General features: G+C 38.7%; 1 protein-coding gene across 1 annotated transcript in view; it reads left to right on the forward strand.

Annotated features, from left to right (window-relative positions):
* The window catches only part of b4galt2 (UDP-Gal:betaGlcNAc beta 1,4- galactosyltransferase, polypeptide 2), a 232507-nt gene extending 208525 nt beyond the window's left edge, over window positions 1-23982 (forward strand). Inside the window, exons 8-9 of the mRNA XM_036138341.1 lie at window positions 9546-9650; window positions 23387-23982. Of these exons, the coding sequence (XP_035994234.1) occupies window positions 9546-9650; window positions 23387-23537 (256 nt within the window). The 3' untranslated portion in view covers window positions 23538-23982. The remainder of the gene's footprint in view (window positions 1-9545; window positions 9651-23386) is intronic.
* Window positions 23983-26401: the final 2419 nt, after the last annotated feature.

Genomic DNA, 26401 nt, shown 5'->3' on the forward strand with positions numbered 1-26401 from the left:
TTTATGGACATATGGCTGAAAAAAAATCCAATATTGAAAGAAAGTCATAAGAAGTCTTGCTTTTTGCCATAGGTTGTGTAACAAACATGTGTGGAACATGGTTATTGGTTGAAAACAGTTTATGGCCCATGTGTCAAACACCGTGAGCGGAGAAAAGCTGGCACTAGACCTGATGCTTAGCACCCTGTGAACCGCGGTGGTGGCAGCATCATGATGTGGGGTTGTCATTTCTTCAGCAGGAACAGTAAATTTGGTCAGAGGCCGTACAAGAACAAAAGTTTGTTTTTTTTGTCTACATTTGTGGCAGAAAACGTACGCATGACCATAAATACACCATTCCCACTGTGAAACATGGTGGACACGGCGTCACGCTTTAGGAATGCTTTTCTTCAATGAGAACAGGAAAGCCCGTCTGGTTTTTCACAGGCAGATGGAGGAATACCATAGCAATGCTAACGATGCGTAAAGCTGGTTGAGACAAACCTTTCATATCAGTTACGCTCTACTTTGTGTTGGTCTATAACATGAAATCCAAATAAACTAACATTTGTGGCTGTAACATGGAAGAAAAGAAAAAAACAAATACAAAAGCCATACGTAGGGTTAGTAATGGTATAGCAGCCAATCGTCTGCTTTGTTTGAGTGGAGGTCGGCGTCCAATATGTTGCCGGTGGATTTCATCCATCACCCAGGGGTGAGGCTTTTCCTTCTCTCAGCTCCACATGATCTTGGCCGTCCTGTTTCCCCTTACATAATATTCACACTGTGCTGTCAGACTGTGTTATTGTCTCCCGCCGTGGAACATAATCACTGTTCTGATGCTTCATTGCATTTTTTAAAGCTAGCGTTTTGTTCTGATGATGGACGCAGCTCTCTTATCCACATTAATACAGAGAAGTAGGTGTGTAACACGGCACTAATGGATGTTCTGCAGGAAGACAGTTGTTTGTCTGGGACATTTCATCATCACTGTCTTGTTTTAAATGCAAAACCAGCCTAACATGGCAAGCCTTAAATTTCACTTATCCAAAAAACAGGATCTTCTCCAACTAATTTGTTCTGTTGGAATGTAAAACTTGTTTTACTTTCTGTTAGTGTTTATTTGACAGATATGAGTTTTTGTTCAGTTTAGTCAGCCAGAAGAGTTTCTTGAGAAAAGCCAGCATGTATAAAAAAAAGTTTGTCATGAGGCTTTGCTGGAAGGCTTTCACAGCATGGAGACCAACTCAGTAGCATTGCAGGTGACAAAGAACCACTAATTGTTGTTTTTACAAGGAGAAACATGCTGATATAAATTATATTCTAACATGTTTTCTTTTTCATTGGTCTGAAAGAGTGGAAGAATATCAGAATTTCAGTTAAATAAATACATAAATGCATTTATTTTTTATTAATTATATATATATTTTTTATCAAAAGCTACTTTTATCCAAGGAAAAATACATAAAGCTCAACATAATTAAAATGTATTCAAATAAAACTGGGGAATAAAAGACAATGTGTAATTGAGTTAAGGCAGATGTGTGTTGCTCTTCATACGTCACAAAATAACTGCAATAAAATGCTTACTCACCTGTTTGCTCACCATGTCTGCAGTCAGTGCATTCATTGAAATGTATAAAACGACTGAAAGTTTGATCAAGCAAGACTATAAGAGGACTCAAGGTTATCCTCCCCAGACACACAGTAAGCAAGGTGGTAGGGAAGGTAAAATAACTCCTGATGCTCACTATTGGGGGAGCTGCAGCAAAAAAATGGCACCTTGTCATAAATTCTCTTTAACTATTAGAAACTGTGTTGGTGCCAGCCAGGAAAAAGCCTCATCTGTCCTAAAATCCCAAATGTATAGTGTGCTGAGCTCTTGTTGGACTTTAACTAGAATTGTGCAATTAGTGACTCTAAGGATAAGCTTTTTTTTTATTGCAACAAACACTTTTTTTGCAAGATCATTTTCAAAAAGGCCAGAAAACACAGTAATTATTCACCGGATACAAAATCAACCTTCGGTGCCTCAGCTTAAATAATCTGAGCTGAGGTAAAGGGAGCATAAGAAAGGATCCAGAACTCTGGATGGTGTAGAAATATTGTTCAAAGAAGAAACAAAATGTCACAGGGGAAGACTTAAGGGCTATACAAGGAAAAAGGTAAGTGTAATAAATGCAGCATGTGGACTTTTTTTTCTGTTGTGAATTAGTTAAAATACTTCTATGTTTTTCTTAATGTGGGTATGTTTAAAAAATTCCTATTTAAATGTAGTGAAATTAAATGTTGGATTTTTTGGGCATGGTGGTTGTAACCCAGCCGTTTTAGGCGTCTCCCTCTCCATTTTCCCCTTTCTATTCCTCTCCGTACATGCACTAAATTGGTAATCTCGCGAGACTTGCCACAAGACTTTCCCAACAGACTTTCTGTATGAGTTTGAATAAACATGGCCGTGCACTCTTGTGTCGTGTTGCGTGTGGGGCTGGGACTGTATGGAGCTGCTGGAGCTTTTAGATACCTCTGCCCATTGTAAAGTCGATGCGTTTTGAGCCTTGGGAATCTGACTAAAAGACAGAACTGCCCATGTTCCTATCTGCCCGTTCTTTGGGTGGTGAGCTACGAGCAGGTCTCGAGCATGAGCCATGAAAGAAGAAGACAGCTTTTAATTCCTATCAGTGCGGTACTGCGGTATCACCCCATATACTGACATTGCGATATCACACAATCTCTTGTCTCACAACCAAACCTTTGGGACAATCATACAGCCTTGTGGGGGTTTACGAACTGTGGGCCGCTACCCCGCTTGGATCTAGCTCCCGTTTGAAATTTTCTTTCGCTGGACTTTAATTAATGTGTTCATTGAAATAATTCAACTTACTTGTCTTTATCGTGCACGACTGTAAACATTCCCAATATTACACAGTGCTGCACTTAAATACTGTGTCTAAGTTAAGCACAAATGAAACCTTCTCGCAGAGCTGAACTTGGACCTTCTGATCCGAGCTTTTGTTTTAAACACTTCTACATCAGCATCTACATAGTATATGCTACATGGTGGTGCAGCGTTGTGCGAGCGACCCATGTACAGAAGCTTCACTCCTCGACGAGGACAGAGAAATGTTTGCTATGCAATAAAGATTTGTGTATCTTAAGGCTTTTTTTTTCTCCACAACTTTAACCAGAGTAGCAGTAAGGTGCTGTATTTGCAGTTTTAGCCACGAGGAGCTGTAATTGTGGAGGGGGGGGGGAAAAACTCCAGTGTTCACTTTTCCTCTCGCTCAAATTTGACCTCAACTATTCCTGAGGGAAACATTGGGCTCTTTTGCTGACATACAGCCTACAGTGCTCACCAGCGAATGGTCAGTTGGCTTTATCTGTTGCTTATTGCTGTGCGTGTCGTGTATAGAGGAAGATATCATTTTGCTGAACCCACTGCTTTGTGCTGGGAAATTATATAGAGTAGAAGAGAGTTATTAAGCAAAATAGCAATAAGAACACTTGGGAAATTAATCCAAATATATTGAGTTTATTTTTAACTTACCAGAACGTTTCTTTATTAGACTGAATTATATAAAGATGTTTTTTTTTATTACATCTACCTCTAGAAATTACTGTTAAAAATGCTTCATTGCTAAAATGTTATGTTTTGCTTTCTCATAAAAAAGTCAGTTCCTTTTTTTTATGTTTTAGCAAGCATACCACACCTTATTATTTTATTGGCAACAATACATACAGATAATCAAATCTTGATTTCATTACATGTTCAAAATTCATTTTAAATGTAAAGAACTAAACCAATTATTCAATTTCTCCAAGATCTCTTCCAAGAATTGCGTCATATATATGATACAAATACCACTTTAAGGTCTGAGTCATGTGAAGAAGAAATTATTCAACTCAGTGAAGTCTTATACACTTTGCAGGGCAGAGGACACAAAGGAGATTATCTTAAAGATACAGAACTGGGAATAATGTAAAACTAAGCTCGCTGAAAAGCTTAAGGAGAGAAAGAAAGGCTTAGAGAGACTTCTTACTGTCAAACTTACATTATTTGCACCATAATAAATCCCTAAAACTATGCAAATGCATTCGTGCTCAGATGCATGCATGCACTCTCTGTCAAAGGCAATCATGAGCAAATATGTGCCAACTCAGCAAAGTTGCTGAGACGTCAGAGCAACAGAAAGGAAATTGAGTCAGACTATGTTATTTCCTTTCTGTATAAAATTGTCCTGCCATTGTTTTAATGCAGTTTGGGTATGGAATCTTTTAGTGGTCGTTTTGTTTTTGGATCTCATGGGCAAACCTATACTCTTCTTGCATTTCACTTGTCTGTATGGTACATTAAAAAGAAAGGTAGTGAGATTATGAGTGAGGGAGGTTCGTAAATAGAAAGCAGCAACAGGGGGGAAAGTGGAGGAGGATACTAAGAGTAAAATGACAAAAGCATAGAAGGGGAGAGCTAAGGGCTGGACAATATAGGAAAAAAAAGCATATAGATAAAATAGGAATCATGTTGATCGATATCGATAATTATCAACAAATTCAAAATCTATATTTTAAGTGCAGCCCTGGCCGCACTTAAAATTCTGTATCTGTGTTTAGATACAGAACATACAAACACTGAATTCAAACTCAACCCTTTATCCAACCAACTTTTTACCAAAAAAGAAAAAACACGTGTTCTCTGAACTCTTTGAAGGGGCGGGGCTTGCTGACAGAGGTTCCTGGGTCAGCGTTTGTGATTGGTTGGGAGGATGTAACTTGAACTTGTTATTGATCTTTTTTTTTTTCTATCATCAATATACGTCTATCGATCGATATATATATATCGTTATTGAATTATCGTCCAGCCCTAGGAGAGCTGGATGGAAAAAAGAAAGTTAAACATTGACTTTGAAGAAGAAAAAAACAATTTAAGGGAGAGATAAATAAACCAAAACCTTAATAGTGAAGGTAAACATCAATATATATACCACCCATGTGTACCACTACTACAGAATAAACAACTGTAATTGAAATACTGCAGTGGTGACTCAATAATAACATTGATTAATGTCAGTCATGCTTTGGAGATGCTTCAATTCCCTGGAATGGCAGATGATTGAAGCTGAAAGTATAACTACTGTATGAAACCAGCAATAAGCCTATTACGTCTCTTTGGCTGCTCTTCTCCGCATAATTGGAGTGATTCCACCATCAAGTTATTGTTTTCTCTGGAAGACTGTGTTAGTTTTAAACCTTTTGAAAAATTTAACTTTTTTTTTTTTTTTTACTGCACTGAATATTTTCCCCAAAATGTTGAGGATCACTGAGATGTGTTTGGGCTAATGTGAAGGCCGTTGTTTTATTTAGCCACAATTTGGGCCTTGAAACTTTCAGTGGGGGCGTTTTTTCCCAGTCTCTTTCATGAACACTGATCGTAACTAAGGCAGGTGAAGCCAGCAGCGCTTTGGCTACACTGGTATCTGGTATCTGTCTTATTCTCAAAGATATTCCTGTTACTACTGTATATGTAAAGCTAACTTCTTTTGAGGAATACATGTTGATGCTTTACCAGTTAAACCATCAAAGGAAACTATTTTTGAAGATTTTTCAGTTTACTGCTAAGGACATGGCTTAAATATTTAGGAACAGGTCTTGATTTTTGCTTTATCTCCAGTATGGTTTAGTATGGCTAACTAGTTGAAAACTGGGAGATTCTCTGTTTAATAAGACCCGTTTTTCTGTCTTCTCAACAATTTAGATTTTTTTTTTATCATTTTAATGTCACCAAACACAAATTAATGTCATTATTACTTCAGCTGTAGTCAAAAGACCTTTAAACTGCATTTCTCTCTAATCGATGAACACCTTTATTCAAAGCAGTCCACACAAAGACTGATTTAATATTTCAGGGTAAATAAACTTTAGGCTGTTAGAACAAGAAACGTCTGTAAGGCGATGTTCACATTAACCCTTAAAGTTTTTCTTACTGTTTTAAAATAAATACCAGTGTAAAAATACTTCACTGTAGCGCAGTATTTATTGATTGTGTGTGAATATCTCTTTTGTTAAAACATCAAAGGTACCTTTTTTCTTTGTTTGAAAATGAAATTGCCCAAACCTTCTGTGTAAGCGCATGAACAACAGCTTGTCAGTGAATGGGTTTCTTTCAATGTTGAAAAGGAGATTTAAAAAAAAAATTAAAAAATTAAAATTCTAGAGCTAACAGTGGAAACGGTGAAATATGACCATGAATTGTGCCCTTGTTGTGAATACACTCAGTCTTCCTTAACACCAAACATCCTTGACATTGCTCACAGAGCCTTGTGTTGTAGAAATATTTGGAGTGAGCTTTAAAAGATTTTGGAGAGAAATACAGCAGATGGAACAAAAGCAAAGGTTAAAAAAAAAGAGGATGATTATAAAGAGAAACGCACAAATGGGAAAATACAGCAGTAAATGGGGGAGAATGGGGAAAAATAAAGCTTAGAGACAGTTCTACCTTTGGATTGCATCTCAGATTTGCAGCTACTGAGAAGTAACATCTAGCTTGAGCGCTTTCTTAAACCCACAGAATGCATGAACCAAAGCACTGCATCTGGGTTCTGCCACTGGATATATGAATATCAATGTCTCTGTAAACACAGGGTTTATGTCAGGCTCCATGTGGAGCAGATCTGTCATTATTTTTTTCTCTACTCCATTTCTTGCTGCAATAGATGTACATTTATCTGTAAATTGTGTGCTTGTGTCAGATCTTTGCAGTATTATAATGTGATTCGCTCTCAGATCATTGTTTGAACTAAGAACACCGTAAAGAAAAGTCTCTATGGTGCCATTAGGGCTCGCAACTAGTTTGCTAGTATCTTCTTAAAGAGAGTAGGTTTAATATAAAATTGGTATAAAATCCATTTATTTCAAGTGCACCTACCAGAGTTCTGTGACAAATTTCCAATCCCGGGTTTTTGTCAAACGTTGAAACTACTGAAATCACTTTTTTGCTAATTATTTCCCTTTTGAGGATCATAAAAAGAACAGAACTGAAAATCGTATGTCTGACCTTCTTGCAGTGAACAGCTATTAAGGGGCAATTATATTATACTGTATTAGGAGCCAAGGCAATGTCATAAAGTGTGTGGGGGGGAGCAATTGCTGTTTTACTATTAACTATCATCCACATAACACATGGAATTGAAGGCAATAAAGGGTTTGGAATAGATTTAAAAACAGTCAGCGAAGCATCTACCTTCAAGGCGTTTGTTTCCGAGCTGATAGCAATGCTAACCCGGTCTGAACCTTACACAGACTTTAAAAAAGAGACTAAAATCATAAGAACTGCTCCGTGACAGCTCATACCACCCCGACTTTCAACAACATCAGTCCGCAGCAACAGAGGTTAAGATCTTGAAAGGATAAAACGAGAAACTTTACTGTACTCCATGCAACCTTCCTGTTATCTGGAGAAAGTCTTGCTCTCACTTGCAACCAAAGTGATTCACAGACCTGTCTTAGCATATTAATGAAAACAAATTGAGTAAATTGGATACACGTCACAGAGTCGTAATATTGAGTTTTCCTCCCTTAGTAACAATGTCCACACTGAAGAGTGTTGTCCACAGGATATCCTGCAAGCGCTTAGTTTGGTCACTGATTGAGTTTGTGGGTCTCTGTTCCAGGCCGATAAAGCTGAAAATTGTCTGATCCAGAACATCATCATTTCCTGGTGAATCTATTAACTGGCCCTTATTTTTTTCTTAAAGTACTACAAAATCAAATAATATAAACTGACCTCAGAGATTAGAAATGCAGAGACAAAAAATGTTTTAACGTGCATAACTTTGACGGATTCGGTTGTAGTGTCTGATTTGTGACCGTTTGAACAATTTCCTTTTAAGACTGTTTTTGTTTGTTTGGACATTACAGCTACTTTGGGGTTTCTTGAAAAACAAATATGATTAGGTCCTCCTCGTGTGCTTCAGATATACACATGCAGAAGAAATTGTTGACACTACTTGTAATACCAGTGTAAAAAGCGCTTTATTCACACGTAGCATAAAAAGAACTTAACTAAATTTGAGTACTTTTATTCAGCGGGGAAAATCTCGAGAAATCTAATTCCTTGGTAAGACAAAAATTGTCTCCCTTTGCAGTTCCTTAAACATAATTTAACTTAAGCTTTTTTTAATTCAAATGTACGTTTTTAGGCTGATAAGGTTTCTAGGAACTTTTTATCTGTAATTCATAATTTTCTGTTTCCCTTGATGAAACACAGAGCCCCATTTTCTTTAATCTTGGAAACACACAATAAGCAAATATGGTCAGAATTGAAGAGTTTTTGCTCTTGTAGGATTCCCCAAAACCTCTACAACTCTCCATATACTCCCACTAAAATTTGTAGAGCTAGATGGAGATAAAGCTTGTTAGCAGCAGTGCTTGAGAGCTGGTGGAAATGGATCTGGAAATAGAGAATACAAGATTAGGATAATCACAACATGTTTTAAATAATTTTACCATCTTAGAGGCCTGGACTAACTGTTACTGAATCAGAAGATCTGGTGATGAGCGGATGTAGAGCCAGGGTATTTATGGAAGGTGATGATTGGACACAGCTGTAACATGGTCCAGACCATCAGAGGCTGCTTCTGTAGAAAAGGAGGAGACTGTCCAGCCGGTCGGGCTTCTCATGACAGCTAATGGTGATTTTAAACGATTAAGCTCATTATTTAGTTTTAACTTGTTGTGTCTGTTGGTGCTAAAACAGATGCAATGTAAGAAACTGTACTGTTAATTTGAATGCATTTTGTGAACAATATTAAAGTAATTTGATACATTTTCTTATTATTTACCAGCTCAACATTGAGGGTGTGTCATGCAGTGGACGTGTTTCTGCTCCAAAGGCCCTGGGAACCGTCTCAGAGGGTCATAGGATCAGCAATTATTTCAAATATCTTGACATTTTGAATAGAAATCTCGTGGTTTCTGCCAGAAAATGGTCCACCAGGTCTTTAAGAACTAAATATGGCCAAATCAACATAAATGGTTTACAAGATAAAAAAAAAAAAAAAAAAAACATCACTCTTCCATCACCATCACTGGTCCCAGCAATAGATCCTGCATAGGACCTGCGGTGTGAGCGCCTCAAACCTGTGGAGAGCAGAGAGCATGACAGAGGAGCCAGGAAGAGAGAAGCACTGTGAGGTGCCAATAAATGTGCCACATGTGAACTTGCACAACAAAAGTTTTTTTTTCTACTGAATGAATTTACTAAAATTAAAGGTTGAATTTCAGCATTTTTAAGTTTGCAATCATACTGCTCCAAAAGAAGGTATTCACACATCTTTTCCAGGGCTGACAATTAATTTGATCGACTCACTGTTCATATTTTCCATGACTATCTTCTGTAGAAGAGAATAATAATAAAATAGTAATGCATATCGTCTTGGGTTGAAGAAGTTGGTATCTGTGACATAATTTTCCTCTCTTACAGTTTTGCCTTTTTCCCCCCCTCCCTCCTCAGTCTCTGTGTTTTCTTTCTCTTTCCCTTCCTCTAATAGATAACCCATCTGTTTGTGTTGCAGGATCACTCTCAACGGGATGAAGGTGTCCAGGCCAGACGTTCGCATCGGCCGCTACAGAATGATTAAGCATGAGCGGGACAAACACAACGAGCCAAACCCACAGAGGTACTGCATCACTGTCTGGAGTCGATCCCCATCTTTACATTTAAATCGATCCCGCCGCTTTTGTTTCACGCAGAAACTATTCGGCTATTTCGTTCAGATTTTTTGGATTTCTGTTTAAAGCATTGCAAACATACGACTCCCTAAAAAGGCATCAATAACACAACTTGATTAAGCGCCGTGCAGTCTGTGTTCGGGGGCACCAGCGGAACCACATTCATCAGCTTAAGTGGCGAAGACGCTGCATTACATCTGCAGTGGTTACACGGGAACTCTTGCTCTTTATTATCAGCAGCTTCTGGTTTTCCCTTCCACACCTGGGAGCTGCCTGCTGTTAGTTCAGCGCTCCCGCTGTTTGTTCACCTTGCAGCTTCTTTTCAGAACCTGCCAGCAAAAGGGAAAATTCTCCCTTCAACACACCTTAGAGGTGTTAAAGTGCATCATTAAAGACTGCCTTGCTGCCTGATCTTTAAGCCCGGTATTTGGTTACATCAGTTTGCTGACGGCATGGGTCTTGGGGAGTTTGGAGGAAGAAGCTGTTGAATGGAGGTTAGCAGTCTTACCTTGCCTTTTGCTGCTTTTAATTGTCTCTTTTTTTCCCCCCCACTGTTTTCAAAGTAGTTTTGCTTTTTTACTGTGTAACATCTTGTTTTCCACCAGCTGTTCAGGCACTAAAACCCTCTATTATTGCTGCTGTTTTGTTAGAAAGGTAAAAAAAAAATCAACATATTTCTCAAATTAGATATGTTGAATTTCCTGGTGTTTTTGTCCTGCTGATTTATCGTGGTTCCATCCCAAATAGCTCACAAGTTGTATGAATTAATAAAATAACTTCACTATTAAAGTTTCAGTTTGCCGACAGATCATTTTAAGTTGATCTAAATTAGTGACTTCTTTTAATATCACTCAAAAAAAAAGATGTTTCATGGGAAATTAATTAGAAGATCCCCCTAAACAAATGCAAGGCCTTGCAAAAGTATACATCCACCTTGATGTTTTCTTTACATTTTATCACGTCATAATCACAAACTTTAACACACAGCGGTGCCTTGACTTACATATTTGGTTTGTTCCGTTACAGAGCTCATAATTCACATTGCTCGTATGTCAAATCAGCTTTCCCCATTGAAATATATCCCACCACCACCACCACAAACAAAGCAGCGTAATTATTTTGTTACATGTTTTATGAAAAAGAAATATGTACCTATGGCACAACTTCAAACCTACCAAGACGTGGCTGTCCACCTAACCTGAAAAAAGGCCTGTGGTAACTCTGGAGGAGCTGCAAAGATCCTCTCTCCAGGTGGGATGAGCTATTGTCAGGACAGCTGTTAGTCGTGGACGCCATACTTTGGGTTTTTACTGGAAGCGTGTCAGGAAGGGGGCAGATTTTGAAAGAAAGCTGTACATTGTCCACCTGTGTTAGAGACACAGCAAACACATGGAAGAAGCTGCTCTGGTAAAAGTGTCAGATCACAAAGCATGTACAAACATGAACAAAAGTCATTTCCTGCAGACCATGGCCTGGGCATTCTGGTCACAAACAAACAGCAAATAATTTTAGGAGGGAAAAAAACAGTTTTTAATAAGCCATAAATTGTTTTTCATGCATACAGCCCAATAGTTCAAATGCTGCTCTTTGCACTGCTCTGAATTGCTTTTTTCAGACAAACGTGCAAAAAGGCCTCCCTCATAAATGTGCTATTTTATGCTTTGATGAAAGAGAACCAGTGTGCAGAGATGAGCCCTTCTAGACACATTAATCACCAGGAGTATAGCACCTCACATTAAGCTGCTTAAATGCGGATTATCACTGTTTATTCTCCTCTAAGAGCCCCCGTTTTCATGCCTGGATAGGCCGGCCAATGAAGCCTCTCAGCTTCAAAATCGATAGCTGCTCTGGCTTAGTTTGAATAAAGATGTAATGAAACTTGTCCCCCCCACCACCCTTTTCCAATATTATTTCAGTTTGATCTCCAGTGGCGTGATTATGTCACAACATTTAGACACTTCTGTGCTCCAGGACCGTAGTCCGCAGTGGGTTCTGCTTTAGTCGTCGCTGCTAAATTGGTTTTTAAGAAGATTAACAACTGCTGGGAACAAGAGTCATGAGTGAAAGCATATTGACTGTTTGCTGCGGCCAAACAAATTGTGGCTGCTTGATTTGAGTTTTGCATATAGCCTCTGAACCGGGTCGTTGATACGATATTACTCCTTCTTTTTCAATTAAGTTTTTTTTCTGCCAAAAGAGACATCAGTGCAGAAAAAATAAAAAGATAAAAATGTCAGCTTAAAAAAAAAACATCAGAAAAAGAGATTTTTAAAAGAATTAAAGTTCTGCTCCATGTAGCGACATTGAACTTTGCATCTTACATCTTATGTAAGTAAAATAAATCCAGTCCAAGCTTTTTGTTTGGAATGAAAATATTTGTTTTTGTAGTTGGTTTTTTTTATATATATAAAAATATGTCCAAACAAGAGGCAACTCTCTAACACAGCTTCTGTGTTAGTCATGGTCTTCATAGATCTGGCCTTTATCAAAGAGTGTCAAGAAGGAAGCTGTTTTTTGTTGTTGATGAAAGCCATAACAAAGTCCCATTTGCAGTTTGCCACAAGCCATGTAGTGGAAACGTGAAGAAGCGTGCTTTGGACAAAAGGGACCAAAACTGACCTTTTTGGACTGGATGCAAACCACAGTGCGTTGCAGAAAATCAACACTGCACATCACTCTAAAAACAGTGTCCTAACAGCAAAACATGGTGATGGCAGGGGAAAGTGAAGCTAGTTAGAGCTGGTCGTAAAAAAATAAAAAATAAATAAAAATCACAGAGCTAAATCAAGGACATGTAGTATGACAGACAGGAGACCTGAAAATCTGTCCAGGTTTATTTTAACGCATAAACTGATGGGAGACAGAAAACTGCTGGAGGCAGGAGTAGGAACCAATGAAAGAAGAGAAGGGACAGGTTAGTGACTGTAGAGGAGTCTAAGATTATTAAAAGACTCAGAAAATAAGCCACAAACCTTCTCAGAATCCAGGAAGGGAACACGGTCCTAAAAAGGTGGATCCTTAGTGCCTTGGGGAAGCCAGCAAGTGCATGAATGACAGTGGTGACGTCACATCAGATCGCGACTCTGTAAGGAAAGGAGCTGGCTTTAAACGCAGAAAAAGCATCAGGCAGATTGTCAAAGGCTTCATCGTGATCCAGGGGACAGGCGAGGGTCATAAACGAGTAATCAGACAAATCCAAGGGTTAGGGAAGGCTCGTTGGTCCTGGTCCAGAGATCATAAGCTTGGTAAAAGTCCAACAAAAGCAAAGTAGGGTGATCAAGGTCATAACAAGGCAAATAGGCATGGGAGGCAACGCTGGACATCTACTGGCTAAGGCTTTTCATAATCTGGCACTGTCTAGCTGTTTGTGGAGAGCGTATAAAGGGCAGAAAACAGGTATGTAGTAGGAGCTTGTTTACAGTGCAGCAGACAGGCAGAGATCGTGACAGGATAACCCTGGAAGAAAGCCTTTTAGAGGCTGAAAACGTGTTGAGACCGGGATGGAGGTTCACCTTTCAGGACAGCAACCCTAAATATGCCGCTAGAGCTGCCATGAGATGGTTTAGGTCGAAGCATATCCCCGTGTTTGATTGTCCCAAAGTCCATCCCTAAATCCAATTGAGGACCTGCAGCAAGACTTTGAAATTAGATTTTTACTGGCCAAAGTTTCAGTCTCTAAATGTGTAAACCTGGTAGAGACATACATGAATTATTGACCAAGGGGCCTGAATATAAACAAGCATCAATTCTTTAGCTTCCACTTCCAAATTATGTTTCAGTATGTATTGGTCCATCACACAAAAGTCCAAAAAAAAAAATGCTTTAAATTGTGTCGTTTTGATGTGACAAAAAAACAGTAGAAATGTAGAAAATGTAGAAAACAAACTGCATTGGGTAAGTCATATCCAAACAAAACTTCCTCCATTCTAATGGTGTCTCTGGCATAATAAGTTAAATGGGGCACTAAAACGCAACATCTATTAGCAGCAACTAATTTTTTATGACGCATACAACCTGGCTTTGATCAATTTTAAATTAAACAGATAGATTAGCATAGACCAACATCCTAGAAATGCCATTTTATATAAGCAAATGTAATTTTTATTTTTTACATCAAATTACAAATAAAGGCTCACTAATATTGTTCATTTATTGAACAGAAAATATTCATGTCGATCTTTCTATGAGCCAGCAAGGACTACCAACACTAGATGGTCGCATACTATCCGGCAGAACGTAAACATAACGTATGTAATAGCAGTATTTTTATTGGACTATCTGAGCTTGGGGCTGCAATATTTGTCTACAGAGAGCGTGTTGGGCATGTGCACTGCAATTTCAGACTTAGATATATAGACACAAATGTTTCGAACAGAAATTTATTGGTGAGGGAATTGGTCTTTTTTACAATATTGCTCTATGAAGAATGATCGTGTCCCACTGATTATTGTGAACGTAGAGCTCCTCAGCGACATCTGGTGGGGCCAGGCCCCACTGGCCCCAGATGCAGAGAAGCCACAGCTCCAATCTTGTCACAGTATCTTCCATTTACAAGCAGACTGGTTCTACCATCCTTGGTAACCATATCTGTTTTACCTTCATAATCTGCCTCCATTTTAAATTCCAACACTTCTCAGAAGCCTTGGGTCTACTTTACTAATCTGCTCAGCCTGTCTCCAATGAGGAAGTTTGTTTTTTACAACATATAATATCCTGATGCATCTCAACAACATAAAATATATTTTTTCAGAGTGCCTTTTTATAATTTAAGTGATGCTCTTGTTTTTTTTAATAAATCCCCATGTTGTGCTTATACCGATAAGGGATTATACTTCTGAGAGATCCATTACTAATGCAGCGACATTAATTAGTACTTTAATTATCACATCATTTTACAAACATATGAAAATAAATAATGCACCAGTGCCAAAGATCTAAGAGAGCAAGTTTATTCAAACGTGTTTTGGTTTTAGCAGACAAGAACATCAAGAGTATTTTTTTTCCCCGCCCTTGCTAAAACATCAGACATTCACCTCGATGAGCTTTATCTTTAAAAACTAATAATCTGCTCGGTCAAATTGCAGCAATAACTTGAAAGTGAAAATGTCTAAAATAACCAGGCATGTGTAATGCATCACTCTTCGTTGTGTCGTGTGCATATGTGCCTCGGTGTGTTTGTGTATCTCAGAGAGATGGAAAGGTTCAACGATCCCCCCCCCCCCCCCCCCCCTCCAGTAATTGCTTGCTGAAATGACACCAATAGAGACGGGAGACGGCTAGGTCGGAGTGGTCTAGTTGCTTTCATCAAAATCAATAAATCAGCCACCAGACAGAATGAAAGTGCGTGTGTTTGTGTTTGCGAGAAGGTGCATGTTGTGTGCATGTGCTTCTGATTGATACCCGGTCCTCGTTTTCGTCCCCAGCTTGCAGGTTGATTTCTTTCTGGTCCATAGACCAGACTTCCTCTATAAGAGGTGACACCGAGAGGGACACTTTTTATTTGGGGTGGATACATTATTCATAACCGGGGCGACGGGCAGAAAATAGTCCCCTATAAGTTGCCTTGAACTTCATTTTTCTTTTTTTAAAAACCTTTCTGAACACTTATCATAAGGCTTTTCAGGTTAAAGAGAGCTTTTAAACGGAAGTGGCATGGGCTTAGATAAATGGTGGCAGTTCAGATTGGTCAGGGGCAGCAAAGGTAGAAATAGCTAACTCATGACTGCATTTAGGTGCTTTTGTTTAAAATGAAAGTTTCTCCCATGTGTTTTCTATGTGTTCCTTTTTAAAATGTAATTTTTTACTTATCGTCTCCCAAGGGAAGCAACGTATTTATTGTAATGCAGCTTGTTAAGCCATTCTACAGCAAAGGGGAGAACTAATATTTCCAATCAAATTAACTGGTGTATTGGAAAATCTGCATCATGTGGAAAGAAGTGAAAATAATTTATTGACCAAGATAACCATCAGAGGCAGTTGTCAAATGTATGCCTTAGAAATACCTTAAAAACACAAATATATAGCCTTTCAGTGTAGCAACAAATCATAAGCTTCAAATCAGATACCAACTTCAGTGTCATAGGCCACCTGCAGTGCACAGTGGTGCTTTCTACTTTCCCCCAGTTTTGTGCACGACCCAGTCTCCTTCTAGTGAACATGTAAAAAAGCAATAAAAAAACCATTGATTGCCTGAAAGGAAGGAATGATGTATTAGAGACTGCATCACCAGGGCTGCATGGCTCCTACCAGGCCATGCAGCCCTGGCAGAGAACCATGCTGCTATACTCCACATATGAAAACATGAAAGTGGGGGCATAAAAATACATCACCAGCTGGTCAGCATGTCAATTTTATGGAATGAAAAGACAGTTGAGAGCTCATAGATAAATATCAGCAAGTTCTTCCATCAGTTGCTTGATGCAGGAACGAAACGGCTCTAAAACACACTGTACTGGACCAGGGTTCATTTATTGGAAATAAAAACATTGCACAAAGTTAACGACACCAATACCTCAGTTTACGGGTCCATTCTGGAAAGGCACAAAGCTGAACACAGGAGTACAGACCCATGAGCCCATTCTACGGGCAAGTAAAACTAATAGAGTACACGGCAAAGAAAATACCTCTATGCATCGTTGCCCTGGAAAGAGGTAAAGTTTACAGTCACAGGACCAGGAGGACCTTCTCTGGCAGAGGGTTGCAACCTTGACAATCCAAAGAAACATTATTTTACCCTCAGTCCACCTTCATAAAACTCAGTAAGAGCTTCTAATGTTACATGACCGTTTCAACATAACTTATCATTTTCATAAATATTTACTGTAGGAAATTAGTTGTTGTTTTCAAAGAACCAGCATTTATTACAATGTCTAGGTTTTAAGAATAAAACCTAGACATTGTAACCTAAACAATGTCTGGGTTACAAGAAAAAAACATAAAATTTTTGCAAAGACAAGATGTATGATTTTTTTTTCAATGTGATGTTTATATCAGGTTTTCACCCGATTGACAAGAACACTTGATCTAAAAACAAGATTACTGGTACTTTTAGTGTAATTAATTTGTGGAACATCAAAGCAATTATTTCAAGACAAATATGAAAAACTGCAAAAAAAAAAATGCATTTGTTACTATGTCTGTATTTAAAAACATTAGGGATGCACCGATATGAAAATTTGGGCCGACATCGATATCTGATATTAATTATGTCCAATAATCAATATTTACCTGTGTGTGTGTGTGTGTGTGTGTGTGTGTGTGTGTGTGTGTGTGTGTGTGTGTGTGTGTGTGTGTGTGCGCGTGCGTGTGCGTGTGTGTGTGTGTGTGTGTGTGTGTGTGTGTGTGTGTGTACACATTTATATTTCTGTGATGGTCAAATTTTGTAAAAGTTTGTACCAACTGAAAACTATGCTAACTAAAATTTTTGAATGTGGGTTATTTATATCCTAGACTTACACACTGTTTTTTTTTTTTTTTTATCTCTGCTTAATTAAAAAAAAAACACAATCCTGACTGCAATGCATCACTGTAACTGTCACATGACTGAAGAAAATCCACATGATCAACCCCCTCACCCTCTTAAAACACAGGTGCAAAGGGTAACAAGATGGAAATAAACTCTGGTTGTTAATAGCAGCCCAGTTTTACATATTGTAACAATACCGATATGTTACAAAATGACTAATATTGGCTAATACCAATGTTAATGCAGATGTATTGTGCATCCCTAAAAATGTGGACAACAAATTTAAATGTTATTTGTTTTGTTTTTTTAGAATTTTTTTGCTAAAGTTTTTAAAAGGCATTATTGAATTTATTAGTTCCAAAGAGCCACTTGTGGCTCTTTCCCACATTCAATAATGTGGGAAAGAAAGAGAAAACAAATAAATCAACTGTTAAAAGTTTGAGAAGCCACCACAAACTGACAAATAAAAGCAGGAGAATAAAATTACACTCCTTCAGATACTTATGTTAGCTTTACCGGGAATGTTCAATTTGTTTTTATTGAGGTTCAAATAACATTAGAAATGAAACATTTTCCCACCTTTTTAAAACAAGAAGTCCTTATTAGGGCTGCATGATATTAGCAAAAGTTGTGATATGTGATAATGTCGGTAAATGTCGCGATATAGTACAGAAAGAAATAAAGCGTTAATCTCTCTCTGCTTTAGGATCATTGCAAACATTGTCCACAGATAATGAGTAGTCTATTTGGCTACTAAAAAACAAAAACCTTTGTCATTTTCATCTCCAACACAAGGAAAAAGGTTTATGAAAAGGTTACCTCTGTCTGACTTGTAAAGCTTTAGCAACGAAACAACTTAGAGGTAGTTTCTTGTCAACTTCATCACTTCTTTATCTTCTACGTTTTATGTCGCAGTATAGGAGTAACAAGCTAAATTTCATAATTTTTGATAGAGAGAACTAAAAATAGTGATGATAAAAACTAAAGGGAATATTTCAAATGGACTATGGTATGACGTCACCGCATCTCTCTGTGTTGTTCTCCGGTCTCTTGTTCACATAGCCGGACTGGCCTCGCATGCGTGTACGTGCATGTGAACAGCTGCCATTCAGGGTTTAGCCGCTCCCTGCTGTAAAATGCCACCGTCAGTCGAAGCAACATGGCAGAGAGCACCCCCAGCAGATCAAAATGTTCTCTTGCTGACAGCATTATAAAATTTTGAGTTCCTTACTTCTTCATCAGAAAAGTTCCTCCAAAAGGTGATGCTGTTTTGCTGTGTTATGATCCTTCACAAATGTGTGCATAGGAGGCGGGAGAAGGGAAAGGAGGGGCCGGGTGGCAGCTGGAGTGGAGCTCACTCATTGGTCCTTTAAACACCAAATGTCACCAAACATATTAGGGGCACTGACAGCCTGCATGCAGGGTGCTTAAATCACTAGCTAACACTTATTGCACTCAAGGCGATTCTTTGCGACATGCGTATTACGATCCATGATATTGCGATGATGATAAATTTGCAATATATTGTGCAACCTTGTCCTTATACAAAACCTGGATTTGGCCTTTGGACCTCATGTGGATTTTTCCACCTGAAAGCACTGACAAAAAACAATGACCCTCTTCAGGTGTTTGCTGATTGTGAGTAAAGCCTTTCAACAGCAGTATTTGTCTTTCTGTTTTTTTCTCCAAAAAGCATAGAAGTATTGCACAGATTGTCCTTGGAGAGGTCCCCATCACTAGAGCTTTTCACACCAAACCTTTTGACACTTGGACAAGAATTGAACAGGTGTGCTAACAGTAGCTGCATTCCTCACAGGAGGTGTCAAGTTGTACTTCATGCTTGTTCATCTAACTTGTCCTCTATGTCCCTTTCGCCTATATATTCAGCCTGACTTTCTGATTCTTTGTGTACAGGTGCAGATTTTTTTTTGTCTGTTTCAGTTCTGAATAATTATAAGCCTTTTAAAATACTTTATTAGGTGTACCTGGCAATGTCCAGTTTTTACAGAGGAAAAGCCTTGTGCCTGATGAATGTTTACTTTCCCACATGCACCTATGACTGCACATTCAATTGAACTTGCACAATCTTTCAAACAAGAGTCCTTTCTCTCAGCTTGCTCAGAGATTATGTTTAGGCATAGCAATGAGATATTGGTAAGAAAGAGGGACATTCATCACCAGCCTGGAGCATGTGTTAACACACACACACACACACACACACACACACACAAATGCTGTCTGGCAAACATCGTCTCATGCATTACAATTGAATGAGACGCTGGGTAACATTGTTCAAAATTCAGTTCATATGTTATCATCCTGGTACAGTGCAGACTAATTGTGTGTGGGTGAATGCATTTGGGTTTATGCATATGTATGTGTGTATAAATGTGTACACAACTGATTTAATTAAAAAAATTAAGTTAGCATAAACTAGGGCTGGATGATAATTCAATAACAATATATATCGACCGATAGACATATATCAATGATAGAAAAAAAGGCTCAATAAAAAGTTCAATAGAAGAACAGTTTAACTACCTTTTGCATTCCAGCCTATCATGTGGGTTAATATTACAGTCATCACATCCTCCCAACCAATCACAAACGCAGACCCAGGAACCAAGCTTCGGCCCCCTTCAAACAGTTCAGAGAGCACAAGATCTTTTTTAAAAACTTTTTTTTAGTTTTGGTATAAAGGGTTGCGTTTTAATCCAGTGCTTGTGTGTTCTTTATTTACAAATAGGTCGCTAAGCAAGAGCATAAAATGGCCAGGGCTGCACTTAAAATATATGTTTTGAATTAGTTGATAACTATTGATGACGATCATTCTAATTTCAATTTTATCACTATGCGGTTTTTTTTCTGTATCGTATAGCCCTAGCATAAACAACACATTTAGTTTATTATCCTTATTAGAATCCTGTGGAAAAAATAAGATGTAAAATTTTGCCAGATACTATTTCCCAGTGTTAAAGCTACGCCTACCTCAACCCCTGTTCCAGTTCAAGCCTAATCACCACTAATTGTGGCAGACTTTCCGTAAAGCACAGATGATTTAAAAAATGTAATGTTATCAAAATGTTCATTTGTTTCACACTGAGTTTTGCGTAATCTGACATTGTTTTAATCTAGATTATGTCAAAAAACATTAAAAAGAATATATTTCTGGCAACTTTCAAAATGCCCAGTTGATTCCATGATTATTCCCATAAATTCCTGCTAGCTCTGAGTAATTCTGACACTAATAACTCATATTGGTTGTTTTTCATTTCAAATTATTCATACCCTTGGCAAAATTTATGTTTAATGTTTTAATTTACTAACATATTTCTTCTGATTTTAAGTAATGTTAGCATTTTGGAGGGAGCCACCCTGAGCATGAGCATAGATCAGCTAGAGAATCTGTGGTGGGAGCTAAAGTTTAGGGTGAGGGTAAAGATATCTTGTTATCAGTGTTGTTAAAATGCACTGTCCCTGTAATAACAAAGAATAAAATAAAACATCACAAAACTTAAGACATGGAGCTCAACATCAAAAATTGTCAAAACAGACCTTTTTGTTAAATGAACTGAAATTTAAATCTAAATCTGCCAAAACCATATGAACCTAATAAATCAGAATTAAAAATGACAAAACTGGGATTAACGCTGTATAAGCACAACCGGTAATATTTCCAATCTTGCAGACTGTAAGAAGTACAATTTTACACACTGGCTTCACTTTTCAGACTCAAAGGCGACATCGGCCTTTTATACAGTCCGCGGCTGCCCTCATTATGAAGCATATGAAAGAGTTATTGCTAAGCTGCTCATTTAAGGCCACTTTTACAGAACAAGGACATGTACACCTAGATAAAAATATCCCTCGGTTTCCAGCAATACTTTCTGTTGTTGAGATCCGAAATGAGAAGCATTTCCTTGTGAGACCCCCAGCAGCATTAAAATAGAGCTTTACTCAGCCCAATTAGGACTTGTGGAAATCAGGCTAATGGATGTGCGAGGCGGGCTGTCTTTGTCTCGCCCTCCAATATTCTGGGGAAAAAAAACTGATCCACAACCTTGAAATAAAAATATACAGTAAGGCGTGTGGGGCACCATAAATCTGGCATCCTCTATATGTGTGTAGAAATTAAATATATTGCCATTAATCCCCAATGTTTGGTAGATTTATCGAAAGATCAGCATCTCTCCTTCCATCTGTCACTCGTACATATATATATTTATCTCTCTTCTTATCGGCCTTTCATTTTTTTCTCCCTACCCTCCATGCGTCATTTAAGCTGAAACATGACGCTCTCGCTCTTCATCCCCTCTTCTCGTCCTCTCGCCATCTCTGTTAACCCAGTCCTCCCTCCTTTTGGACAGGAGTGTCTCTCCCTAATAGGGAAGCAACACTAATGTAATTCAGTTTGTATGTTATGTTGCTGGGATGTTCAATGGGAAAGACGCTTGATAAGATTTTTCCTGCCTTTATTCAGGCCAGTGGAGCTCTTTTTGATTTGATTTGAGGGAGACAAAACAAGGGAGGAAAGCAAAGCTGAAAGAGGGCAAGGGCTTGAGCAGTCGGCTCTTTCAGGAATCAACGGTCCGTGTTGAACTGAAGTGTCAACTCCACTTGTACGTCCAAGCATATCATTAGGGAGACATCTTTTTGTTGCAGCCAGTCACTGCTATCTACTGGAGAGTGACTGTGGAACGGCTTGATGTTTGCACACGTCAGCTCTTTCTATACACATTTTCATACCTAATGTTTTTTTTTCTAAACATGCTGCTTTATATTTGTGTTGGTCGCGTCACAAAGGTTTGAGTTGTGATTTTGATGCCGAAGGTTGGCGTCACACACAAAACTCTATCTTTCTCCTAAGAACTATATGTGTAACCGGCTGAGACGGAGTGAGTTATTTTCCTGCCTTAATTCTAAATTCAGAGCAGATTCTGATGTAACTCCTGAATCACAGCCAATGAGGGAAGAGATTTCAGCATGATTCAGAAAAACCCAGGCAGGATATTGGAGATAATGCCACTCATCATGTTCTGAGCTCAGTGCCACAGCACCACCTGTTGGTCAGCAAAGCATCTGCTCTTTGTGGTTGAGGAAGTTTAATTAGTGAATTTATAAGGCTTTTGGTTGTTGTGCTGTTTGGACTTTGTCATTATTTTGGAGTTCCTTTAAAGAGTGAAATGCTAAGATATGTTGGCTTCTACAAAAAGGTTTACTATTTGCTGTTTTTTTTTTTTTTACCCACATTTATTGCTTTGTGTTTACATTTGGAAAATAGTTTTCCTGTCTTCAGCACTAACTGGATGAAAGGTGAGGCTGGGTATACCCTGGACAGGTGGCCAGTCCTTGACTTGGCAACACAGAGACAACCCACCATGTGCACTCAGAGCAGAGCACAATTTACTGTAGCCCATTTACCCAACTGACCGTGGGAGGAAGTCCGAGTATCTGGTGGGAACCCATGCAGGTCAGCTGATTGGCCAGCGAAATAATAGATCTCTCACGCTGTTCCCCATGAAATAGCCTTTTGTATATTCAGCATGTATGGGTGATCTTATTCCTTTTTAGTGATTTTACTTTTAGGGATTTGCAATGTTTTGTATTGTGTGGCATGTTGAATATGAGTTGTTTTATTATTGACATCTTGCAAACTGATTGTCCCAATTAGGGCGATGATAATAATGAGGAGGTTAATAGGGATGATGCATGGATGCAAACTCCATGCAGAAAGACCTTCAGGCCAGGATTTGAGCCCAGGAACATCTCACTGCAAGGCAACAGTGCTAACAACCATGCCACCATGCAGCCAAAAATAAGTAGAAATAGAAACACAAATTTTCAGTTTACTGCTTTTTTAAACTTCGTTTTTTTACTTTTAGATGTTTAACTTAGAGTGGAACCTCTGAATATAAATGTAATTTGTTCAAATGGGCATTTATGGAAACCATTTTCCCCATTTAAAATTAAGGAAATACACAAATGTTTGCTTAATGCAGTAATGAGCTTTATCAAAAACAGCGTGAATAAATTACAAAATAAATGCCGGAGTGAATATTGCACAAATATTGATAATATCTCCATCTCATTTCAGATCAGTTTACATCCCCTGCATTAGTAGTAAAATACTGGAACTAAAGTTTTATCTTTGGATTGGTTCCTTTTTTTCTTCTGCATTAATCTGTATTTCTGTCTCCCCTCTTCTTCCTCTCTTTTTAGATTCAACAAAATACAGAACACAAAGAACACGATGAAGAAGGACGGCATCAGCTCCTTGACCTACAAACTGGTTCAGGTGAAGAAGTATCCAATGTACACAAACATCTCCGTGGAGATCGGCAAGCCGCCGCCTCGACCCATCAAAGGCTAGAGAGAATTAAAGCGGGAAGGCTTTAAAGTTGACGCACTTTCACCCGGAGAGAGGAGAGGAAAGAAAGGAAGGTGTGACAAAGAGAAAGATGATGCGGCGTTCTCTTTTTCCCCCTCTGTTTGCTTATTTGAGATTTCCGCTTGACATTTCGTACTTTTTGTAGGGCTCTGGCTTTCTCCAATTAGGAACACCAGCTGCCGCCCGGTAACAGTCTGTGATGGTAAAAAGTAAAAAACAAACACAAAAAAAACTGAGCTATAATATCAGCAGCTGACAGAAGGTCGTTGTCAAACTCGAGACTGGTTCCATGAAGGGTCATCTGTAAACTGCAGGGCGTCCAGCCACATATCGTCAGGAACACCATCCATGGGTACTATGAAAGACTTTGGCCTGTACTGGAAACGCACGCACAATGACTCAGTCTCATTTTAAACAAAAAGGCAAAGAACTCTGTTCACGGCGTTCCTCGACGACGTCCAACTGAAGCAGCTTCCGGCTGGGTGACATTGGTCTGAGCGCTCGCAGCGGCGTTCTGCAGATAACAGATTGCCGCCGGGACGGGACTGCGCGGAGGTTCAGGTGGTTTTCAAACGTCTCCAAGACGTTCTTCTTGTGCCGACACAAGACCGTTTTCATGTCGACATTTCCCTCTGGGGAGTTTCCAGCCTGGATCTCCTAACTCAAACCCTCTGCTACACGTCGATGAATGTTTAACGTGCCTGCATCCGCAGCGGAAGACTCAAAAGAACAGCTGAATTCAAAACAAAAAAAAAAAACTCACTTTTTTTCCCCCTCTCTTCTTTTATACATTTCTGAACTTTAAAACGGAACTGGAATTTTGTAACAAAAAGGTACGAAACGTTTTCTTCAGTCTGCAGCCAGCCGGACGTACATCGGCGGTGCATTTTAACTTGGGAAAGTGAAAACATACTGACAGCTCGGTTATGAGTTCAAGCTCTCGTTTTGCTTTCGGTTATTTTTCTCGCTGAGCCTTACTGCAGTTTCAACGGGCTAACCAATTCTGGGTTTGGTCAACACGAGGAATCCATCCTATTTTGTCCAAAAGAAACAGGAAAACCGAGCTGTCAGGTTATGTTTTATGGACTCGTAGCATTGTGGTTAAAATGGTTGGCTTGCAAAACTTCTACACAGGCAGAACTAGTTGAAAAGTAAGTCTTGTGGTTATTTTTAAGCCTGTAGTATAGCCACGTGGTCTTTAAGAAAAAATATCATTAAATCTATATTAATAGTGTTTATAAGCCACTTTTGTCTCTGCTATCTTTTGCATTCAGTTATTAAGAAAACATCATATCGAAACGGAGCAAACTACAGAAAGGAGATATAAAACTTCTTAGTGTGGTAACAGGCAGTATTCATGCTTCCCTCTTTTTTTTTTCACATTTTGTCACAGCCACAAACTTCATGTGATTTATTGTTATTTGATGTGAAAGACCAACACAAAGTTCAGCATATTTGGGAAGTGAAAGAAAAGGATATATATTTTTTATTTTGTTTGTTTGGGTTATTTTTATTCGTTTTTTTTTTTACATTTTTCCTTACAAACAACCTGAAAACTGAGGTGTGGGTTTGAATCCAGCCTCTGAATTAGATCCAGTCCAACCAATGGCCTCCAGACGTAATCTAGTTATTAACTGTGTGTCATTTTAGATCTCAGTATAAACGCAGCTGTCCTTCGAAGGCTTCATAGATTTCTTGAAGGACATAAGTAAGCGGGAAGCACCATGAAGACCAAGGGAACACAGCAGACAGGTCAGACAGAGATAAAGTTGTGGAAAAGTTTAAAGCAGGGTTGGGTTGTGGAGCAATATCCCGAGCTCCAAGCATCTCATGGAGCTCTGTTCAATCCGTCCTCTGTAAATGGAAAGAGTAGTTGTACTGCACAACGGCGAACTTGTCGCCGTCTACCTAAACTGGCCGGCTGGGCAAAGGAAAAAACTAGTCCGCGAAGCAGCTAGGAAATGCCCGCTAATCAGACAGCTATGAGTTCTGCACTCCATAGATCTGATCAAGAAGAACAGATGGAAAATTTAAAACTATTGCTGCAAGAAACTACGTGGAGTCCATCTAAAGTTCACCTCAAGCCACATGGGAGGCAGAACATATATCACCCAGGGGAGATTGAACAGTCCTCCAGTTAGAAGTCGGACTGAATATAACGACGCTCCACACTTTTTTTTTTTATATGTGCAACAACAAAATGTGTTGGTGTATCACATAAATCTCACTAAAGAACATCAAAGTTTGTGGGTGTAAGATGCTAAAACGTTCAATGGGTTTGTGTACATTTGCAAGCCACTGTTTCAACCAACTGAGCATTCAGTCTGTGACTCTTTATGGGCTATTTTCCTGCATTCAGTCTCGGCCGTCCTCATTGCATTGAATTTCATTGTGTTGTACATTCAGATCTTGCTGTAGGCAAAGTTAATCACCTTGATACAGCTTTACTTCTAAAGTCATTCACTTTGAAACATTCAGTAACATAAGTCTAACCATTTACATGATATCTGATTAGCTCTTCCATCAACACGCCTTCGACAGCTTTGTCTCTGAGACGTCACTTTTCTTCCTTTTTTTTTTATATATATATATTTTTTTTTTTTTTCTGGCCTTTTTTGTTCATCTGTTAATGCCGGCACTCCAAACTAATGCCTCGAGAAGTAATCTGTACTAATTCAAAGGTCAGACCCGGGAGAAAAGAGGAACTCTCGATGAAAATATAAACTAAAAAGGTTGGAATGAATTCCTGTAACTGTTATGCTTTAGTGAAAATGGTTTCACCTCTTTGGTCAGCCTGGAGGCAAAATAGGTTTCAATCTGCTTGGCTCCTCGCCTCAAGCCTGCAT

Source organism: Fundulus heteroclitus, chromosome 6 (genome assembly GCF_011125445.2).
Source record: "Fundulus heteroclitus isolate FHET01 chromosome 6, MU-UCD_Fhet_4.1, whole genome shotgun sequence".
NCBI lineage: Eukaryota > Metazoa > Chordata > Actinopteri > Cyprinodontiformes > Fundulidae > Fundulus > Fundulus heteroclitus.